At 43.4% G+C, this 22,806-nt stretch overlaps 1 protein-coding gene across 1 annotated transcript in view; it reads left to right on the top strand.

The window, feature by feature from the left end:
* CAD (carbamoyl-phosphate synthetase 2, aspartate transcarbamylase, and dihydroorotase) overlaps positions 1-22,806 on the top strand; it is a gene marked incomplete in the record, with an annotated part of 2,299,829 nt that overhangs the window by 1,820,622 nt on the left and 456,401 nt on the right. The window contains 1 exon segment of the mRNA XM_044075466.1: positions 20,256-20,351. Within this exon segment, the coding sequence (XP_043931401.1) occupies positions 20,256-20,351 (96 nt within the window).

Below are 22,806 nucleotides of genomic sequence, written 5' to 3'. Positions count from 1 at the left end.
GTATATCAGAAATGTACCCAGTCTCCTTTTGTTGGCATGTATTTCCAAACAGAGGAAGCAGAATGCTAAGCATGTCTGTCCTTTTGTTACTACTACTCCTTTGAATCAACAGCAGGGCTACAGCAGTTTTGCTCTAGGGCTTCTTAAAAGTCCTTCTGTCCCTGAAACCTCCATAAGTTCTCTGATGTTCTTCGTGTTTCACTGTTGCAGTCATCACATTTGGGTTATCTGCTTGCAGTAGCTCTCAGCTTGATTAACAAAGTCTTGGGTCCTGCATCGGTTGCTGTCTCATCTTCCACGACGTCAGGTAGTCAGGGGTATAAAGCATGCAGCCGATTCCATTACATCAGTCTTTCTTGCCGTGCGGTGCCCGAAGCAGAATCAGTTCGCAAGTGCCGGTCGGCAGAGTCCTGAAATTTTAGTTTTCGAGTTTCAGAACTGAAGTCTTCAACTAAGCTAAGTACCCCATTGGGGAAACTTTTTTTTAGCTCTAAACCAATGTCAGTAAAAGTCAGTAATTGTATTTTTTGTGGAAAGCAAATACCTCATAAAGATTTTCATTCGTACTGCATTCCTTGCTTAGGCCCTGACCACAAAGTACCTTGCTGTCAGTTTTGTGCCTTGTTTAAACAACAAACTATTTGTCATCTGTTTATTTACACTTCTAAATGTTTTGGTACTCTGTTCAATTATCCAGATATGGCTTCGGTAAGCCACCCAACTTCCGACATTATGAAAAAAATGCAAAGATAAAGGCAGAGACAGACCGCATAGGTCCAGGGCTGCTGACGACGCTTCTAAGCTAATCGCCAGTTCGCCGGTACTCTGTGAGGCACTTTCACAGCCCCTGATACCTGCTACTTCAGATTCACAGGCCTCTACTGAGACCCATTCGGAGTCCGGTATGCCGCAAGATGCTTCAACTTTGGAACCTGCGGATGTCTCTACTTTGGATGGGTCCGGAGCCTCTGTGCAGGCACTAGCTTCTGAGCGTGTATTCAGGCCTACTGACATGCGTATTAAACAGACACCATCTTCTTCTTCAAGGCCTAAAACTCAATCCATGCCTAGAAAACCGATGCCCAGACTGCATGGTCAGGCCTCTATGCCTATAAAACAAATGATAAGAATGGCTGAAGACCTTATTTCTTTAATCAGGGGAAGCCAACCTTCCTCCTCTGAGACCTAAGACTGAGTTTGCTTATGATTCTTCTAATCAGGATTCTGAAATTTCTTTTTTCTCTGACCACCAGGATTTACCCTTATCTACCTATGAGGATTCTGATGCAGAGGACTCTATTCCCTCTGCTTCCCCTCCAGAGGATTTCTCTCTTGGTGAAACCTTGCGTACTCTTAGGGAGCATTTTCGCTGGGAAAGCCAGGGTTATTCTGACTCTAAAAAAGAGGCTTAGGGATTTCTTACTCCAGCACAGTCCTTTAGCTGTCCCCCCTGTACTGGACATTGTTGTTGATGCCTTTTCAGAATCTAGCTTAGCCCCTGACTCTCTACCTCCTGCTCCCAGAAAACCTGATGGGATATTACAGGGTTCTGACTCTCAAGATCCTTTTTAAAAATCCTAGTGTGGATCCTGAGACTATTTCGCAGGGACCCAAGGGCATTAAGGCTACTTCTGCCAAAAATCCTACCCCCTCTGATAGAGATTCCAGGGCACTGGATAGATAGGGTAAGAAGGTATACACTTCTGCAACCTTGGCCATTAGGGCCTTAAACTGCCACTTTCATATGTTAAAGTATCAGCATAGTATTGGATTGCTTAAACAGAAAATGATGTTGATTCCTGACTGTGCTGAAAATAAAGATTTACAGGATTTAATGCATTCTGCTGAACAAGTTGGAAACGTACTTTGCAATGGGGTTTTGATTCACTAGAGGCGTCTTGCAGGGCTGCTGTCACTGGGTCTGTACTTAGAAGGCATGCTTGGCTTAAGGAGCAATCTTTGCCAGATCATGTTAAAGCTAAATTGCTGGATGCTCCCTTAAACCAAGACAGCCTGTTTGGCAACAAAGCAGTAGTAGTACTTAAAAAGATGGAGGAAAAAGCTAAATCTTTGCAAAACTGTTAAAAATTTCCTGCAAGTACAGCCTCCCAGATTTAGTAGGCATTGACCCTCCAAAAATTGGTCCTTTCCTGCCTCTTCCAGGCCTTCTAAGTCCAAACCCAGAAAAAGCAGAACACCCACGTTTCAGTCCCAAGGTACACTCAGGGCTTAGTAGTGGGGGGCTGCCACTTCCAAAGCAGGGAGTGGTAAGACTTCCCCTATGGTAATCTGTCTCAATGACTTAACTTTAAATCTTCCAAGCCCTGCATAACTGACTGTTCCCTTGGTGGGGGGGGAGATTGCCTGGCAGGCAAAAACTCGTTACCCAGGACAAATGGATTTTAAATATAGTTTCCCAAGGATACAGATTCCACTTTCACTCCTTACAAACCCCAAACAGTTGGCCAGACCTACCCCCAAATCAGTGGGCAGAGGCTCAAAAGCAAATTCTCGCTCTCTTAAGCATCACGGCTATTCAACATGTTCCAGAAGAGGAACTGGGACAAGGTTTCTACTCAAGACTTTTCCTGGTGCCCAGAAAAGACAACAACTGGCGTTCTATACTGGACCTCTCTGTCCTAAACACATTTTTAGTGATTCCAAAATTCAAGATGCTAACTTCACCAGCTGCTTCCTATGCTAGGCAAAGATGCCTGGTTGGCAACACTGGATTTAAAGGAAGCTTACCTGCACATCCCAATAAGGGAATCCTGCAGACGATACCTACGCTTCAAAGCAGGCTGCATGTACTATCAGTGCTCTGCACTGCCCTTTGGCTACTACTGCGCCCAGGGTAGTCACAAAGTGCCTAGCTCCAATCATTGCCTTTTGCAGGCAAAGAAATATCCAGATATATCCATACCTGGACGATTGTCTAATTCAGGCAGAAAACCAAGACATACTATTGAATCATATGGCGGTCTTGCAGAAATTGCCACTTCTCTGGGGTACACCATAAACGAAAAGAAATCACATCTTGTACCCTGCCAATAAATTATATTCCTGGGAGCAAGCTTGAACACAACTTCCCAGATGGCTTTTCTCACGCCAGAAAAACAAGTTCATTTGACAGCCTACTTCAAACTACTGGCCACAAAGACCCAGCTATCTGCAAGGAAAATAATGCAAACCCTGGGGTTCATGGCCTCCTGTATTCTACTAATTAAGTATGCAAGCCTGCATATGAGGAAACTACAATGGTATCTAAAAAGTCTATGGTGGCAACATTCTCAGGATCTAGAAGCAATGATTCAATCATTCCTTGTCTACAGATAAGAGTTCCTTTGGTGGGCAGACGCCTGTCACCAAAACAAGGGACTGCCATTCACTCTACCCCCTGCCGCCCAAACCCTAACAACAGACGCATCACGACTATCCATGGGGGGGGGGGCTCACTTGGCAGGGAATAGCATTCCGAACAAATGGAACCAAAGTCAAATGCACCTGCATATCAATCGAAAAGAAATGTTAGCTGTACAGAATGCTCTGACAGCCTTCAAGAACCACATTTTTCCAGGACAACTATTGGTAAGGACAGACAACACTACAGTTATGTGGTACATAAACAAGCAGGGAGGAACCCACTCATACCCTCTGTGCAGACTAGCCATGGTGCTATGGAACACAGACTTGAGCTACCAAGTGCACCTACAGGCTCAATTCCTGCCAGGAAAGCTAAACACACTGGCAGACAACCTAAGCAGAAATCTCATGGACCCACACGAGTAGAAACTGGAACCAAAGATATTCAACATGTTGAGAAACAAATGGGGAGCCCAGATATAGACCTGTTTGCCTCCTCCCAGAACTACCAGTTGGAAAAATTCTGCACAAAGACTCCCTACAAACAAGCTTGGAAAGTGGATGCCCTGTCCTTCACCTGGAAAAACCCATCAGTTCATGCCTTTCCCCCTCTGCCTCTCCTCTCCAAGGTACTACTAAAGATCAAACAGGACAAACCAAGGACGATACTGATTGCACCAGACTGGCCACGCCAACACTGGGTACCCCCTTTTGCGCAGTGTGTCACCGCTAACACCATGGCACCTGCCTCAGACCCCTGCCCTGCTGTGTCCCAGCAGGAGGGCCAGATTCTGCACCCACAGCTTCAAACCCTGAACCTGGCAGCCTGGCTAATTACCTAATCTCTCCGTTACCATCCCTTACTAAGCAAGTGTTGGATGTTATTCTGGAGGCAAGGAGGTCTAGTACTAGAAAATCCTATTCTGAAAAATGGAAAAGCTTCTGTTCCTGGAACCAAGCTCAGGGGATGGGCACAGCACCCAGTTTACCTCAGATTCTTCAATACCTGAGATGCTGCACAAGGGCCTTTCCTTTTCCTCCATCAAAATTCATGCCTCAGCTCATTAGAACACAGAACCACCCCTCTTCTCTCATCTACTGCTGAAGCAGTTCCTCAGAGGGGCCAAGAACTTAAGACCACCCAGGAGAGCCCCTACTCCAGCCTGGGACCTTAACTTTGTATTGAAAAAACTCACTCTACCTCCTTTTGAGCCAGCTGCAAATGCAGAGTTGAAATTCCTTTCTTGGAAAACAGCCTTCCTTTTAGCCATCACTTCAGCAAGAAGGGTGTCTGAATTACCGGCCCTCATGGTAGTGGAGCCTTTCATCATTTTTCATGGGGATAGGGTGTCCCTCAGGACCAATCCCTCCTTCATGCCCAAGGTGGTATCCAGTGTGGCCCTTAATCAGTCTATTCATTTGCCAACCTTCTTTTCTAATCCACAGAACAAAGGGGCGTGAGTACTGCACTTAGATGTGCATAGACAACTTAGATTTTATTTGGACAAGACTAAACCTCTCAGGAAATCTGAACAACTGCTGGTTGCAATTGCTGCAGAGGGGAAGGCCATTTCAAATCAAACCATTTCTAAATGGATAAGCCATTATATTCATTTCTGCTATAAGCGCCATGGAAAACCTACCCCACAGGGGATTAGACCACATTCAACGAGGGCTGCATCTGCCTCTACAGCCTTTCTCAGAAGTGTCCCTACCAGGGACATCCTAGAAACTGCTACCTGGAGTTCTGTACATACCTTCACCAAGCATTAACATTTGCCAATTTTCTCTAAATCCAGAGCTGGCTTTGCCACTGCAGTCTTGCAGAGCCTTATAGCTGGTCCTAATGCTATCTAATTTCCTCCTCCCATCCCTAGCTTTGGGAATCGTGATGACTGCGACAGTGAAACACGAACATAGTACAGTTGTGTACACTTACAATAAATGTAGATGTTAGTGTATTCACTGTTGCAGTCCTAGTTACCCTCCTAGTTACCCTCCCTCCAACCCCCTGACTTCTATTGGCTATATCTCTATTCTTGCTTACTATGTTTAAAGCTTTTTGGTGTATTTGCTTTTTTGTTGGAAGTGTAACCTTCTATACATAATTGCTTCCCATTATGGGGGCACCTGACATCTTGGGCAAGAAAAACTGATGTAATGACATCGGCTGCATACTTTATACCCCTGACTACCTGACGTCATGGAAGATGAGACAGCAACCAATGCAGGACCCAAGACTTTGTTAATCAGTCCGACTGAGGGCTACTGCAAGCAGATAACCCAAATGTGGTGACTGCAACAGTAAATACACTCGAACATCTACATTTATGGTAAGTTTACACAACTGTATTTTCTCCTCCTACCATCAGAAGAGGATTACAGATACCTCTCCTGAAGATGAGAAACTCGAAAAGGAATAGAGATACCTCTCCTGAAAATGAGGTCCTTCACATTCTGATGTTTCCAAAGCCAGTTCTCATATTCCGTTCCTTATAGGATTTAAATTGTGAGGATGAAGACACTTTCTCCTGAATCTCCGTTGGAAAAATGATAATTTGGTAACACTACTCTGAAAATGTTACACCACTTCCACTGGACAAGGAAACCAGTTTTAGACCTATAAGAAAGCTAGTGAGCTGTTAAACATGGATGTTCCTAAGCCTTCAGCTGTTCCTCCTGTGCAACATGCCTTTCAAGGCACCTTCCTTTCTGTATGACTACACCTGAGTCGCAGCCATCCTGCACCTAAAACAATTAACAGCTTTTGTAAAGTGCTGGATTTGCACAAGTATTTGTGTAAGAATTTATCCACTGACCCTGCTGTGATTTCAGTGGAATCTGATAAGGCTTATAAGTTCCTGTTATTTACTAATGCTCTGCAGAATGGCAAAAACAGTAAGGAAATGTATTGGTATGGAAAGGAAGTGACCACCGTTACATTTGATAACAGGAATAAAATTTATGATATCCCTGACTCAAACAATAAAAATGCTTTGCAGTGTATGCTTGATTCAGCTACACAAGCAGCAAGACATTCAGTAAACTGGGTATGCCAATATAATTCTGATGCATCTTCAGGGCAACAGCTACTGGTTCTGTTCTAAGGAGGTATTCTTGACTTTACCTACAATCCTTGCCAGATGATACAAAGGCTAAACTTTTTGGATGCCCTTTAGACAACCTTTTCACCCCTGCTTCATCTGAACTTTGCCAAACATTATAAAAAGGGGGAAGTGTACAAGGTTTTAAACAGTGTTTTCATCCCCTCATACGAAGTTCCAGGGAAATTACCCCTCTAAAGCTATATCTTTTTCCATAATTAAAAAAAAATCCAATAAAAAGGGAAGAAATGCATCATGAAAGAAGAGTCAGGATAAATCTAAGGGACACTTTAAAAGGATCCTTTGGTGACAGAAATTTCAGTTTGTTTTTTCTTCCCTCTTGCTCCATCTCCCTCCACCCCTGCCAACCCCCTACCATTCTTTCAGGAAGAGTTTCTCAGTGTTTTCATCTTTGGAGAATGACTGTTTTTAGCTTTACATTCTTATTTATCCAAATCACAGAGTTAAGATTTTCTGCTGTGGAGTTTCATGTTCAGTTCTCTGCTTTGACCTTTGTTTTTCCTACAGCTGCACAGAATGTCTAGCCCCAAGGTAGCATTCTGCAGATGGCCAAGGGATCCACAGCTACCCTTTAGAAGACCTATTTCACTTCAGAAGAAACTTGCAGAGCCTATAATTTACAATGGACCTGCTTCTTTGCCTAGGCCTTACTTTAAACCTGAAGAATGTCACTGTTTTGGGACGTATTCTTTTGTAGGATGTCAGTTGGATGACACTTGCATGATGACCTTTCTTCCTCAGGGAACAGTCCAGTTTCTGACTTATTTTCTGTCAGTCTCAAATCTGGAAATGACCTCTGCAAGAAACATTCTGAGAGCTCTGTGGTTCGTGGCATCTGCAGTACAGATGGTTGCTTTGTCAGCTTCATCATGAGGAAGATTTAGTGGTACCCCAAATCAGTTTGGGCACACCGCTTTGGCCTTCCCAATTAATTTTGTCCCTTTTGTAAAGAAAATATTCCATGGGTGAATCAACCAACTAGGTGAGCCTTTTCTGTTCCTTGCTGTTCGTTTAGAATGTTTCCACAGATGCATTGGACCTGGCTGTGGGAGTTTTTCTTAATGGGCATGAAAGTCCAAAGAGCAGGTTTGGCCAAGGCCAGACAGGCACAAACACAAATGTCAAGTCCTGATCTTTGCCTGGCATCTGTTTCACCACCTCTGTTCTCCGTGACCCTTAAAAGTTCTAACAGAGTATACCACAGTCATGTGGGATATCGGCAAACAAGGGGGAACAAAGTCCTACCATCTCTGCAGGCGAACCATGATGAGTTAGGATATTTACTATTTACCACAGTCTTGTTCTTCAGGCAGCTTAACATCCCATCAGAAATTCTTAATGACATTGCCTGAGCAGATCCAAGGCAGACGCTCATGAATGGATGCTGAACAGAGAAGGTTTCCTACAAACTGTCCATCATTAGGGAACTTACTAAATAGGTCTTTTTTTTACCCCAACTCAGAATAAACATCTCATACTGTTCTGCCCCAGAGTTCATGCAGAAAAACATAGTAAACAGATACTTTATTAATCTCTTTGAAGGAGGAATTAATTTATACCTTCCCTCATTTTTTACTCATTCTAAAGATCCTTTGGAAAGTCTAGGACAATCCAAAAATGCTGTTGATAGCTCCCTTTTGTCCCAGACAATATTGTTTCTCCTTTATCTGTCCAGGGGCAATTATTGCAACTTACCCTTCAGGATAAACCTACTCGCACTGCAAAGGAGTTGTCTCACTCCTACAAACCTGCAGACTGAATCTGACAGTCTAAACGATAAGCATCTAATGTTCCACCTTTATTCTGAGAACATTCTACAGGTTGTAAAGAAAGCTAAGGACACCTGCTACAAGAAATGTTTTATTTCCTAATGGAAAAGATTTTGTTTTATCTGGTGCCGTAAAAGAGGACAGGTCCCTTATCAACTGGATATCCTTGGGTATCCTCAAGTGTTTGTGAGCCTTATTGACTATTTGTAAGCATAGTGGTACCTTTAGCACTTGTAGTCCTTTTTTATGCCTAAAGTAGTTACATTAATGTCTTTAAACCAGTCCTTTCATCTTCCTACAATTTTCCTAACCCTCAAATTGGGGGGAGGGGACGAACGTCTTCATTTGCTTGAAGTTCACAGATTGCTAAGGATGTCATTGTGTTCAGTATTCCTCACATATGGGTTGTATTTAGCCCAACGGCCCGACGTCCAGCTAGTATACAAAAGATTCATGCCTGTAGGTGGGATGTCACATAGGCTGAGGAAACATCAGCCATAAAAGGCAAGTCCACACACAAAATCCTCAGAAAAGTAGTCCCATGAGGAAACTAGAAAATGCCCAAAGGTCAGTCATCCAAGAAATGAGCAAGTTGTAGGGAAAAGTGGGTGGGATAGAATACTGCAGCCTAGAAGAGAAAGGACATCTATGGTTATGGTAATATTTTACACAACTGTTGTATGTTCTTCTATTCAATGTTGCAGTACTTTTCATATATGGGTGAGCGCAAAAGCTGGAAAGGGACTCAGGGAGGAGGAATAATATATAGAAAAAATAGAAGAATGAAGAATACTGCAACCTAGAAGAGAAGGACATCTATTGTTATGGTAATATTTTACACAACTGTTCTATGTCCTTCTATTCAATGTTGCAGTATTTTTCATATATGGGTGAGTGCAAAAGTTGGAAAAGGACTCTGGGAGGAGGAATAATATATAGAAAAAGTAGAAGAATGACGAATACTGCAACCTAGAAGAGAAGGACATCTGTGGTTATGGTAATATTTTACACAACTGTTCTTTCTGTTTGGACAGAACAAAGACAGTCAGAAAATATCACCAATTGTTTCCTTTGAAGGGAAAAAAAAAAAAAAAGATGACTTTTGTGTTAAAACCAACCATCTCCGGGTAGATTTCACTTGCTGTATCTTTCTGTTCGTGAAAAATCTGTGCAAGGTCAGGTCAGATCCCATTCTACTTGAGCTTTTCCCTCTTTAGGAGCCTTTTCAAGGGTCTAGGTTTAAGAACTATTCTGGATGCAGCCATATGGTCTTCTCTCCACACCTTTATATGAAGCACTGCAAGATTAGATGCCTTTTCTAAAGCCAGAACTGGTTTTACCAGATCCATCCTTCAAGGGAATCTGGACTTTAGCTTTAAAGCTTTACCTTCTTACAAGTCAGTATGAGCACTTTGGGTATCATCTTTTTAGTAAGAAATACTTGAGTACTGACCTAATTTATTCAAAGTGGATCTATTTTCCTATGGCTTTCTCTATCATATTGTACTAGAGTCCTTTTTTCTTACTGTTTGCATCAGGTACCTTTTCTTGGACAGGAAAGCTCTGAGGAACTTAACATCTCTACATCCCTTGTGTACCAGCACGTAGTCTTGTTCTTGGTCATAGGTCAGATGTATGGTGCGAGAGGAAGGAGTCCAAGCTTCTGTAAACTGGCTGGACTTACGGTATTCAAACCAGATCACCTTCCATTAGTAAGCAATACTTCAACAGTGATCTGTTCAAACATCAACTGTTAAGCTCTTACACAACTGCACTTTCCTGTCTGGGGCTTCTGTGTTGGAGGGGAATTTGACAATGACTCCCAGTTGCAGTCATCCAGAAGCATGATTAGCCATAGAGCTATTTTTTTAGTTAGCCAGTTAGCTGTCTGTCTTACCACATAGAGATCTGTTTGTAATACCAATTAGCTATCCATCTTACCACATGAGATCTGTTTGTAACACCTTTAGTTGAGATTTAAAAAAGTTCAGTTACAGGCTTGTTGTTCTTGAACTGTTTGTAAGTTTCTGTGAGGCCATTTTTTTGCTTGGGCTAAAGGGAAATCTCTCTGTTGATCAGTGGCAGTGAAAAACATTGAGCAGCCTGCCTGCCCCTGTGGGAGTGGTTACTGACTTGAAACTGTAGTTTTATTGGCCATTTTGGGTCAATTCCAAAACTCCTTCATCTTCCTCTCTTAAAACCCTCTTTTGCGCGTTTTTGAGCATAGCGCAACAGCGGGCAGTGCCGCCTAATTGGGTTTAAACTATTCCTGGCTCCACAAAGTCTGCTCTTCACTTTTTCCCTTAGAACTGCTCTATCTCTGAATTTAAACACCATATTCTCATTCTAAGGCCCTTTACTGGTCCAATTAAGTAATCCTACAAGTTAGCACTATTAAACCATAAGCACTACTTACTCTTATACTCTCTACGATTACCCTGTCCTCATGTCCTCTATTGGTCCATATTAAATTCAGTTTCCCTATATTACTCTAGCATGTCCAGAGGTCAGTCAGTGGTTTCCTCTCCAGTCCAGCTGGTAAATATGGGAATTTTGAGGCAATGTTACAACTGTCTCATGTACACGGACAACCCTCTCCTCATCCAAACAGGTTCAAATATATGTGAGAGATGCAACTATTTAGCCAAACTGGAGGCTGAGCTCTCACATCTCAAAACTGGTGTAACCAGTCAGGAGGAGAAGGTAACCTCACACAACACAATTCCAGTATCACACAGTCCCACCACATCAGCGAACCAAATACATAAATACACAAAAACATACTCGGAGGCTCTAAATAAAAATCTGCCTAAGCAACAGAGACCTCCAAAGCACACATCCAAGCAAATGCTACCTCAAAACAAAACACACACAACACATAACCCACAAAGTCAGTGTGCCAAGCAGCCACAGCCCTTAAGGCTGAATAACACACATGATACTCTTGTAATAGGTGACTCTATTGTCAGACACACTGACGTCCCACTCACCAGGCAGAATAAAGAGAAGGTCACGGTGAGCTGCCTGTCGGGTGCTAGGATCCGCCACATAACACAAGCACTCAGGTCACTCCAAAGCAAATACAAATATGACTCAGTCATTGTACATGCTGGTGTGAATGACCTGAGACGTACCTCCCTGGACTACATGAAAAGAGACATAGAGGAGCTCTCTGATCATGTAGCCCAGGCTGGTATGACCTTGACCTTGAGCAGCATCTTACCCTCACCTAGAATTATGCCACAGTACAAAGACAAAATGATCGATTTTAACAATTGGCTAAAATGTTGGTGTCATTCAAAGGGGATCCAGTGTCTGTCAGCCTGGGATGACATGCTCGACAAGCCACGTTGCTTCGCTAGGGACGGCTTGCACCTTTCACCACTGGGCTTTCGGATATTGGCAAAGGCTCTTGCCACCCCCATAGTGCCTTTTTTAGGCAAGGCTCAAAAGTCAAACCCACCCCCATAGACAGCACAAGGAACAAGAAACTAAGGGTAATGCTGCTAAACGCCAGAAGTCTTAACCTCAAGATGCACGCACTCGAAGCTCTCCTCAGTATGGAGAACATCGATATCTGTGCAGTGACAGAAACCTGGTTCAAGGCTCCAGAGAGCACCCCAGCACTACCGGGCTATACCTCATATCATGCTTTTCGGCCCCAAAACCCTGACCGAACCACAAAAGGAGGGGGAGTTTCCATATTTATCAAGGATATCCACACCTCCAGGTTAGTGGCATTGCACGAAGTATCAGAGACCATCCATCTGCAACTAACAGTGGGCAAAGACTGCTTTTTAGTTTATAGCATCCTACAGACCACCCTCTCAAAGGCAGGAATCCCACTTGGCTTTCCTGAAAACATTGGAGAACATGAAGATCTCTCCGAACACCATTATATTGGGCGACTTCAACTACCCAAACATTGACTGGAAGCACTACTCAAGCCCCAGCACCTTAGCCCAAAGGTTCCTGGAAATTATAAACTCAAATGCTATGGAACAACTAGTCACCACTCCCACAAGAGGGGACAACATACTAGACCTGATCATTACCAACATGGGGACTCTATGCTCCACACCAGAAGTATATCCCTCATTGGTAAGATCAGACCATAAACTAATTTCACTGCATGTCCACATCCCGACCCCACCCCTAGCCCAGAAAACCACAGTGAAAAACTTCTCAAAAGCAAACTTTTCACTTCTCAAAACCGAAGTGGAATCCTTCAAGGCCCCAGGGCCAGTGGAAACTACGGCCCAAACTGCAGAATCCTATATAAACGCATTCTATGGACATCTCCGGGAATGCATGGATCATGCTATCCCAAACAAAACCAAGACCCAGTCATCCAAAGGCAGGCGTCCAGTCTGGTGGACCCCTGCCATAAATAAACTGTACAACAGAAGGAGGAAGCTACTACATGATAGAGCAAAATCCCTAATAGGGAAGGCATCTCTGATCAGTACTAGCAAAAAATTACAATCCCTCATAAAATCCTCCAAGGCCAGCTTCGAGAGAAAAATTGCACAGGACACCAAAGACAATCATAAGGCTTTTTTCAGTTATGTTAGAAACCTGGGATGCAACTCCCAGACTTGTTCTGAGTTGTTTCTAAACGACACTGAACCCACAGACATTGCCAATATCCTGGCAGACAGGTTCTGTGCAAACTTCTCCCCCCCCCCCAAAAGAGCAAGTATCTATCCCGGCAGAGGGCTGCCTCCCAAACATCTCTGATGCTCAGGTGAAGGCTGCCCTCTCCAAAGCAAAAAACACTGCTTCCATGGGACCAGATGGTGTCCCAGGTTGCGTCCTACATGAACTCCAAGAGGAACTAATCCCTCAAATAAAACAGCTATACAATCCCAGCCTCACTACAGGATATGTGCCCACAGAATGGCGTACAGCAACAGTGGTCCCACTCCACAAAGGTGGAGCCTCTACGGACCCTGGATACTATCGCCCCATAAGCCTAACTAGCTTAGTCTGCTAGACTATGGAGAGAGGATCATCATGGAGCTCATAAACAAAGACATTGGGGACCTACAGACACTAGATCCTACCCAGTTCGGCTTTGTCAAGGGCAGATCCTGCCTTTTGAACCTGGTTGACTTCTTCGAAACAGTCACCAAAGCCATAGATGAAGGGAAAGTAGTCCACACAGCCTATCTGGACCTTGCAAAGGCATTTGACACAATACCCAACTCGGGCATCATAGATAAGCTATCCAGCTTAAATATAAACCCCTATGTCACAAGATGGGTCATAAACTGGCTCAAAGACAGAACCCACAGAGTGAGAGTTGCTGGAGCCATGTCAGACTCGAAAGCGGTCACAAGTGGCGTCCCACAGGGTTCTGTCCTGGGACCACTCTTGTTCGGTATATACTTTTCCGAGGTACAGGCAAACGTGGGAGGACTATGGCTCACCAAGTTCGCAGACGACTGCAAACTGGGTGCCATAATCAACTCTCCAGCTGACACAAACATCCTTCAAAAAGGCCTCACAGAGACAGATAACTGGTGCCAGCGCCATGGTTTAAAGCTAAATGCCAAAAATGTATAGTCATACCCTTTGGCAAAAACAATGTGCCCACAAATTACCACATAGGCGGAAACCCATTAAGTACAGAGAAAGTTATTAGGGACCTGGTGACCCAAGTTGATAGCAATCTCTCCTTTGAAAACCACATTGCCAAAGTGGTTAGAAAGACCTTCTACATAGCCCACCTCATCACGAAGGGTTTCACATCTAGATCAAGAGAGGTAATCGTGCCTTTATTCATCCCTCATCAGGCCCATCATAGAATACAATGCCCCTTTTGGGATGTACCTTACCCGACACCTGCAGCAATTAGAAAGACCCCAAAAGTATCTCACCAAGAGGATCAAGGGTCTCAAACAGATGCCATATGCTGCACGGTTAAAAAAACTCCAGCTCTACTCAGTTGCATACCGCCTACTTCGAGGCGATCTATGCCTGACATACAAAGCTATGTCAAATCCAGAATTAATGGACATGCTCCACCTCAGTAAATCTAAATCCCTTAGAGCCACACGCTCGAGGGACTTGAACCTCAGCACAGAAATAAATAGAACTTGCTGGAGGGACAGGTTCATAACCCAGAGGCTCCCTTTGCTCTGGAATAGAATTCCAGTTCATGTGAGGCAGAGCACCTCACTGAATCTCTTCAAGAAGAATCTCGATAGGTGGATGGGGATCATAGGTTTGTCCAGGTTGATGAGGTTATTGTTTCTGGGGTCTGTTGGACATATGACATAAGGAAGGTAAAGCTTTGGTACCTTGGCTGGACAGTGTTGGTAATAAGTTACATGGTAAACAGTTTCTCAGTACAGTAGGTGCGACTGGCTGAATGAATATCAGAACACAGAATACCTACACTAACAATAGATATGTTGTCGTATCTCGCCTTCATTCTTTCTGGTTGAGTTCAGAACTGAGCATCAGTTAGGCTCGGCTGCATACTAGAGCTTGAGAGCTCTCACTGGCTCGAGGCTACACTATATCTCATGATGCCTAGCGGCTGTTCCCAGATCTTGTTTGCCACTTGGGAATTGCTCTTCTCTGGCTCAGACTAAGTGACTTTATTTTTTGGTATTTCATTGTGGTTAATAGTCATTTTCCTAACTGCTTATTTCCTTTACACATACTTTTCCCTCTTCCCTTGATTAAGTTAGTGACGTCTCTTCATTTGGGCAAGTGCGTCATTTAAGTTAGAGACCCTCCTCTAACTTTTTTCCAACTTCCCTACACACCTGTCTTTAAAAAAATATATATATAGGCTTTTGCTATCCTTGCTTTAGTGTGATGTGGTGTCGGTACTGTGTGTGTTACCAAAATACTTATTTTTTTCCTTGACGTTAGTACCTTTTTAGCCAGGATGTCTAAAGAAGTTAAGCAGTCAGGATTTAATGAGTTGTGATTCGTGCACACAGAAGATGTCTCTTACTGACTGTCACATCAGCTATGTGTACTGTCTCGGCACCATCCATCTGCAGGATTCCTATTCGATCTGTCATGGGTTCAGTTGCAGGGTCCTGCCAGAAGAGCGGAGAGATGTGGTTCCGGAAATGCAAAGGAGCCTCACCGGACAATTGTGGTGATTTTTATTTCCCCTAGGGGCAGAGGGGAAAATAACAATGGAAGACGCTGCTTATGCGGCAGAGGGGGTCCGCAAAACCAGGGTGAGAGAGATACGTTCTCGGGTTGACACTTCCAGCGCTCCTGAAAGGAGACCCGCCTGCACACCTTTGGAGGCAGTCCGGGGGAGCTTATCACTGTACCCAAAAGCCTGGCTAGACTTAACTCAAGACCAATGGCTACAGTCCATCATATCCAGAGGATACAAAATTCCTTTCTCCTGTTCACCACTCCTGTCAAAGTCCATCCCAGACATTCCACCCAGTCAAAGGGATCAAGCAACCTTAGAGATCCAAAGGTTGCTAGAAAAAAGAGCCATCCAAGAAGTCCCCGCAGACCAAGTTGGATCCAGAATTTACTGAAGGTTCTTTTTATTTCCAAAAAAAGACACGGGACTGGAGACCAATTGTAGATCTCAACAGACTAAAGAAGTCAGTCAAAAAGTCGAAGTTCCTGATGGTAAAACTGCAGTCTATACTCCCTTTTTTGGGACAAGACAATTGGCTGTGCTCGATAGATCTTCAGGATGCGTACTACCATATAAAGATGAACAGGTGATTCAGAAGGTATCTGTGCTTCCGGCTGGGAGCTAGTCATTACCAGTTCAGAGCTCTGCCCTTTGGTCTCACTACAGCCCCCAGAGCGTTTTATCCAAGTGCATGGCAGTAGTTATGGCTCATCTGAGGCATCAAGGATTCCAGGTGTTTCCATACTTGGACGATTGGCTCCTGACCACTGCCACCGAGCGTCTACCAACCAGAACAAGAGAATCCACCATTCATCTCTGAGAAGAATTATAAACTTAGAAAAATCTGCCTTGTTGCCATTTCAACATTTATAGACGCAGACTGACACAAGAAATATGGTGGCAAAACTGCCTCACGAAAGAGTACAGATGCGACGCCACCAAGTCTCCATACTAATTAAGAAAAAAGTACAAGCCAAATTTGTCCTCAAAGTCCTAGGTTCAATGGCATTGGCAATCACATTAGTTCCATTGGCTTGTCTACACATGAGAATATTACAGTGGCTCCTTTTTGCCCAGTGGTCTATGCTGGAGTTGCCTGTGTCTCTCAAAATTCTCATCACGAACACCTGCAAGAAGGACCTACAGTGATGGCTTCACTCCGACCAGGTAACTATAAGCAGACCATTTGTACTACCCCATCCCGTAGCCACAGTGACCATGGATGCTTCCCAGCTAGGGTGGGGGGGGGGCATTATCTGGGACAGACGGTCCAAGGGTCTTGGCAGGAACATGAGTATCACTTGCACATAAATGTCGGTGCATCTGGTGTTGCAAGCATTCCACAGCTCTTTACCGACGGGTACCATTACAATTCGAACAGACAATTTGTCAATGGTATGGTACATCAACAGGCAAGGGGGAACCAAATCCTACATCCAGTGTCGGGAGGCTCAAAGGGTATGGCAATGGGCAGATGTCCTTCAAGGATGCATCTGCAGTCCTAACATATGGGTTGTCCTGCCTCAGGCAGCCCTTCGGTCGGCCGGATTCCAACGTCTGGGTCTGGCCTCGGCTGATGTCGCACTTCACCCGACGTCATAGCTGCTGGGGTATAAAGGCATCAGCCGACACCATTTTCCTCAGTCTTTCTTGCCGCGCGGTGCCCGAAGCAGAAGCTGTTCGCAAGTGCCGGTCGGTCAGATCCAGAGATTTCTACTACAGAAGACTTCTAAAAAAGCTAAGTACCCCGTTGGGGACTCTTTCTTGCCTCAGCCGATGTCAGACAAAGTAAATAATTGTTTAACTTGTGGGAAACAAATACCTCATAAGGATTTCCACTCTTACTGCCTTCCTTGCTTAGGCCCAGACCACGACGTATCAGCTTGTTTAGCCTGTGCTTCCTTCAACCGACGGACACTTAGACGTCGGTCGGAGTTTGCAGAAGAGTTTTTTGGTCCCGCTTTTGCATATAAAATGCCGTCGGAGACTCCCGACTACACAATTAGCTAAAAAGCGCAAGGAAAAGGACCGACACAGCTGAAACCGAGTCCTCGGTTCTCCCTTCGGCCGAAAGCATGCCTCCGATAACCGAGGCCACACATACATCCAATGTCGGGAGGCTCAAAGGGTATGGCAATGGGCAGTTTCTTCTCAACGTTTTCTGACTGCAGCACATATCCCAGGGAAATCCAATGTAATAGCAGACAAGTTGAGCAGAGCGATCCTTGTGCCTTACGAGTGGTCTATGATTCAAAAGATTGCGAACAGAATTTTTCACAAGTGGGGCCAGCCTTGCTGTGATCTATTTGCCACGTCCATCAATGCCAAATGCAGCAACTACTTTGCTCTAGTCCTCCCTCTGGGGGAGTCATCAAGGGTTGCACTTGTGCATGATTGGCCCCCGGGACTTCTGTATGCCTTTACCCCGTTTCCATTAATACCCAGGGTACTACAGAAAGCCAAGTCGTTGAGTCAGAAGCTAATTCTCATTGCCCGTTACTGGCCTCGACAAATCTTCTGGAGGAGCACTGGATCCTGGACCCGGTGCCAGACCTTCTGACTCATCAGTCAGGAACGCCCCCCCCTTCAAAATCTCAAGCTGACAACTTGGTTACTCCATTTCCAGTCTTAGCCAGGCTTCCAGATTTATCATTGGCAGTAAAGCACATTCTGGTTTCATCACACAAGAATACAACTAGGAAACTTTATGCAAATAAATGGAAGAGGTTGTCTTATTGGGCAGACAGAAATAACATAGATCCCTTTACAGCTCCTGTATCTGCAGTTCTTGATTTCTTAACAGAAATTTTCGATAAAGGTGCAGCAGCAGCTACGGTAAGAGTGCAGCTAGCTGCTCTTACATATTACTATGTCGGAGACATGGGATCGAACATAATGTCCCATAGATTATGCAAACCCTTTCTCAGGGGTACTTTTCATCTAAGGCCTCCCTTAAGAGAACCTTCTCCTCCATGGGTCTTTAGTTTGGTATTATTGTCCTTGACTTCACTCCCCTTTGAACCAGCCTCCACGTGTTCACCAAAGTTCTTATCTTGGAAGACTATCTTTTTAACAGCAATTACCTCTGCTAGAAGAGTATCAGAATTGCAAACTCTGTCTATTCATCCTCCCTATTTAATCCTTCATAAAGACAGTGTGTCCCTCAGAACGAATCCTTCCTTTCTACCAAAAGTTTGTTCAGAGGCCAATTTGAACCAGTCTATTGAGTTACCTGTATTTTTCCCTTATTATGGCAAATAGGCAGAATATAAGCTTCGTCATTTGGACGTGTGTAGACAATTAGCAAAGAATTTTGAAAATCTGACCATCTGTGTCTTTTTCAGACAACAGGAAAAATGTTGCAATTTCAAAGGTCACCTTATCAAAATGGCTCACAGATACCGTCACTTATGTCTGTAACCTGCATAACAAACAGCTGCCAGGCAAAATTACAGGCATTCAACTAGAGCCATGGCTACTTATACTGCCTTCCAAGCTAAACTTCCTTTGGACTCAATTTGTGCAGCTGCCACATGGGTCAAACCTCATACCTTTATTAGTCATTACAAAGTAGATGGGGCCTCACGGAACAGGGTTTCCTTTGGATCCATAGCTCTGAAGAGTTTATTCCCTTGAGCCACCCAAGATGAAGGTGCTGGGGACGCTGTCCCAACCAGCAAGAATGAAGGCAAGATAGGACAGCCTAACATAAAGAAGTTACGTACTCACCATAACATTCCATGTTTGTTGTCCATAATCTTGCAGTCATTCTTGCGACCCACCCTCCTTTCCCTCTTCTGAGAGGAACTATAAATTGGCTATAGGTGCCTGACTCTCTTCACGCCTGTTTCAGAGTAGGGGCAGCACATCTATTTCATTTTGCTTTTTTATGGGATGAGTTGGTATAGTCTAGTGTTAGTTCTCAAATGAGATCTGGGGAACAGCCGCTAGTCATCATGGGATATAGTGTAGCCTCGAGCCAGTGAGAGCTCTCGAGCTTTAGTATGCGGCCGAGTCGGAACCGATGCTCTGTTCCAAACCCAACCAGCAAGAATGAAGGCAAGATCATGGACAACAAACATGGAATGTTATGGTGAGTACATAACTTCCTTTTTAAATCCCCCACAAGGGCAGGAAGGATTGCACTTCAGTTTAGATTATACAGTACACCAAAGCCTCTTTTTGTGGTGCATTGAACAGATTCCATACCAGCACTAAAAAACTTGAACCTCTACTCTTGAAACAGGAGGTAGGTTTCACTGTGCCATGTATCAGAGCTAAACACAGCTTAATTTTAGGGTGCACTGCATAGATTGTAGCGGAACATTACCCAAGATTATGCATACATGCAACTCCACTAAGACTTTATAAGTATTCTTGTTTAAGATGTCTGAAGAGGAAATTTTAACATTTGCCCAGTACAGAGCGGCTTTCTCATAAGTCGGCTAACTTTGGTCAGTTTGTACCCATTTTTGATTGCATGGGATAATTAACTGAATTTTTCAGGTGCTAGCAAGTTCCTTTTTGCTTGTGTGTGTGAGATAAAAGATGCACTTAAATTTGGAAAGCTGAAAAATGTAGCTTGCTTACCATTTGATATTGGCGAAGTCTTGATTTCATAGTGACCAACAGGGATGGATTTTGATTGACCGATCAGGTGCTTTGCTTTTAAATATCTCATTGACAGTAAGCACTAAGTGTAATGTTCAAACTATAAGAAACCACACTCCATAAAAGAATACAAACCCTGACCCTTTAATTTCTTTTGTATGCCAGCTGACTTTGGATTTGAAAATGTTTTCTGTTCACTTTGCTTACATTACAGTGATGACTGCCTAATGGAGTTTCTGTTTTGCTTTTTTTCAGGTTTTGGTTCCTCCTGGATATGGTGAAGATGTGAAAAAATGGAATTCAAGGATCTCTGTTCCTCCACTTCCTCCACAACATAAAGAGGTCATCAAGGTACAAAGAATGATTGTTTTCATTTCTTCATATAATGTAGCAAAAAATGTGCTTTGTAGGAAATACACCACCCAGATCACAGTTGATTATATTCATACTAGCTTCCCAGACTCTGAGCATATGTGATTTGTCTACTGGGAAGACAGAGAAGACGGTAGGGATATGTTGAGCTGACTTTCTTTGAAGTAAACATATACTTTAAGGTAGCAAGAGTATTCAAGACAGGAGCAGGCAGGCATGCCAGAGTTAAATGTTTGCATGTTTGTGCTTAGTATTAAGCAAAATCCTGAGATTTAAGATGCAGTCATCCTTTAATATCATAGGAAAATGTCACATCAGTACTTTCTACAGTGTTGAGTATTGAATTTTACTGTGAATTGTTAGAAAAATGGACTTGTAGACTAACAAAACCCTTCACTGGTCACAGAGTTCCAAAATGGTGAATTAATGCATGGGGAGCACCTGGTGACGAATGACAGTGATTTCTTGCAGCTTTAAGTATATGTGCCACAGATCAAAAACATCAGAGTACTACCATTTCTTTAAATTGCTAAGTGGAGCTACAGAACTTCTGAGAACAGTGCAAACATAGGATGTAAGCATTGCAGAACATAATTCACTGATGAACAAAGATACAAGAAGTGTTTACGTTCCACTGCATTTCTGTGTACAACTTGCAGCAGATAAAAAAAAAAAAAAACTCGCCTCAGTTTTATTTTCTAAGCAGTGTACTGTACTAGTAAAGAAAAAAACTGGTCAGCTGTTCACTTGAGTTTTCGATTTTCGAACCACTTTTCATCTTCACTTTTGCACTAATTATAATTAAGCATACCTGTAACTATATATAAATGCAACCCGGCACTGCAGTACATAAAATCAGGGTTTTATCCCTTTTTGATTGTCCGGAAAGTAGGTCTTGTGCTTTTGTGCACATACAAACACCAGAGATTCCACCACACTGTAGAGTGCCAAAATGTAGATTTTATTCAACTAAAACAGAAACTGGTTTCACTGTGTAGCCCACAGCTTTAACTGTACAAATCTGAAAAAAAAACAGCCATTTACAAAGAATTTGAAATCTCCTTTTCTGTAATAAAAAAAGGACAATCTGTCTTACATGGACTTCCTCAAAGCCCAGCCCCCCCGTACTCTGTCGGCGACCTATGCCTGGCCTACAAAGCATCCTCTCTCATCCTGTTCCAGGGAACCTGTTGCACATCCACAAAACAATGTCTGAATTACCCATGCTAGGGATCTAAACCTCATTGCAATTTAAATGGGATATATTGGAGAGTCAGAAATGTGTTTTAAAGACTACCCCTGCTCTAGAACAGACTTCCCATCCCTTGTAGCAGAATTCTTCGCTAACTGAATCCAAGCATAACTTGGGCCACTGGCTGGTTAATTGGAAGTTTATCCCTGGTCTGGCACCCATGTCTCTAGTAGACAGAGGCAGATTATAGATCCTTGACCTCCCATGCTCAGCCTTCAAGTACCCCTTAAGTAACAAATGGGTATCAAAACTTGTCAAATACATTTGGAAAGCATCACTAGTCTTTTTAAAATAGCCTCCTAATTAGCTATGAATAGATAAATGTATATGTCTCAATTTTTTCCCTTAGACATTTTTTTGAGACTGTATAACTTGCTTCTTCAGTGACCAATTGTCTCTTCTAGTAGAAGTTGAGAGATCTACCAAGGAGTGCCATCACTAGCTTGAAAATTCCTTTCATATGAACTCAAGTCCACACATGCTTTCCTAATGGTTAGTCTGCCACACAGAGAGCAAAGTTTTCCTGAGATTGTTGCCATGTCATAATTACCCCCCCCCCAATAGAGTCGATGTGAATACCTTAGATGTACATTTGTAGCTATCCAGCTTTTCAGTTGCTCCAGTACACGCCTGTTTCTAACATGGTATAAAGTCAAGAGAGCTGCTTCCGTTAAGTTACTTAATTCCTGTTCATAAAATGGCCAGAGGAGTGCATCTGAGGCAGACTGTTTAGACAGATCACAGATAATCTCTGTCCCAGTACTTTAACAAGAAACATAAAACTGCTCTAACGACTGCTTCTGCCTTGACCAGTACTGGGGACCACTGCCAATCGAGGCTCACCAGTACAGCCAGATATCGGCTATCCCAAGTACCCCAGTCAGCAAGTCTCAGTTGTTGTTCCATGCTATCCTAGGATTATCATTGCTCTGTAGAAAATATGAAAAAATTATTCTGAAATTTAAAAAAAAAAAAAAAACTGTGTTTTGGGGGTATATAGTAAAGCTTGAAGCTAAGTAACTGAAGTAAAAACATCTGATTAGAATTCAGGTGTGACCATATCTTTCAGTTAGTTAACCCATCACTATTGAATTTGTTCTGAAGACTGCTGTACAGTTTCCTCTTTGCGGAGAGGACTGAAGGGTGTGTCATTCATAACATAAAGTTATTTTATTAAACTGT

Source organism: Protopterus annectens, chromosome 6.part1 (genome assembly GCF_019279795.1).
Source record: "Protopterus annectens isolate FY-2018-M chromosome 6.part1, PAN1.0, whole genome shotgun sequence".
In the NCBI taxonomy this organism is placed as follows: domain Eukaryota; kingdom Metazoa; phylum Chordata; order Ceratodontiformes; family Protopteridae; genus Protopterus; species Protopterus annectens.
This window is presented reverse-complemented; position numbering and strand designations above follow the sequence as displayed.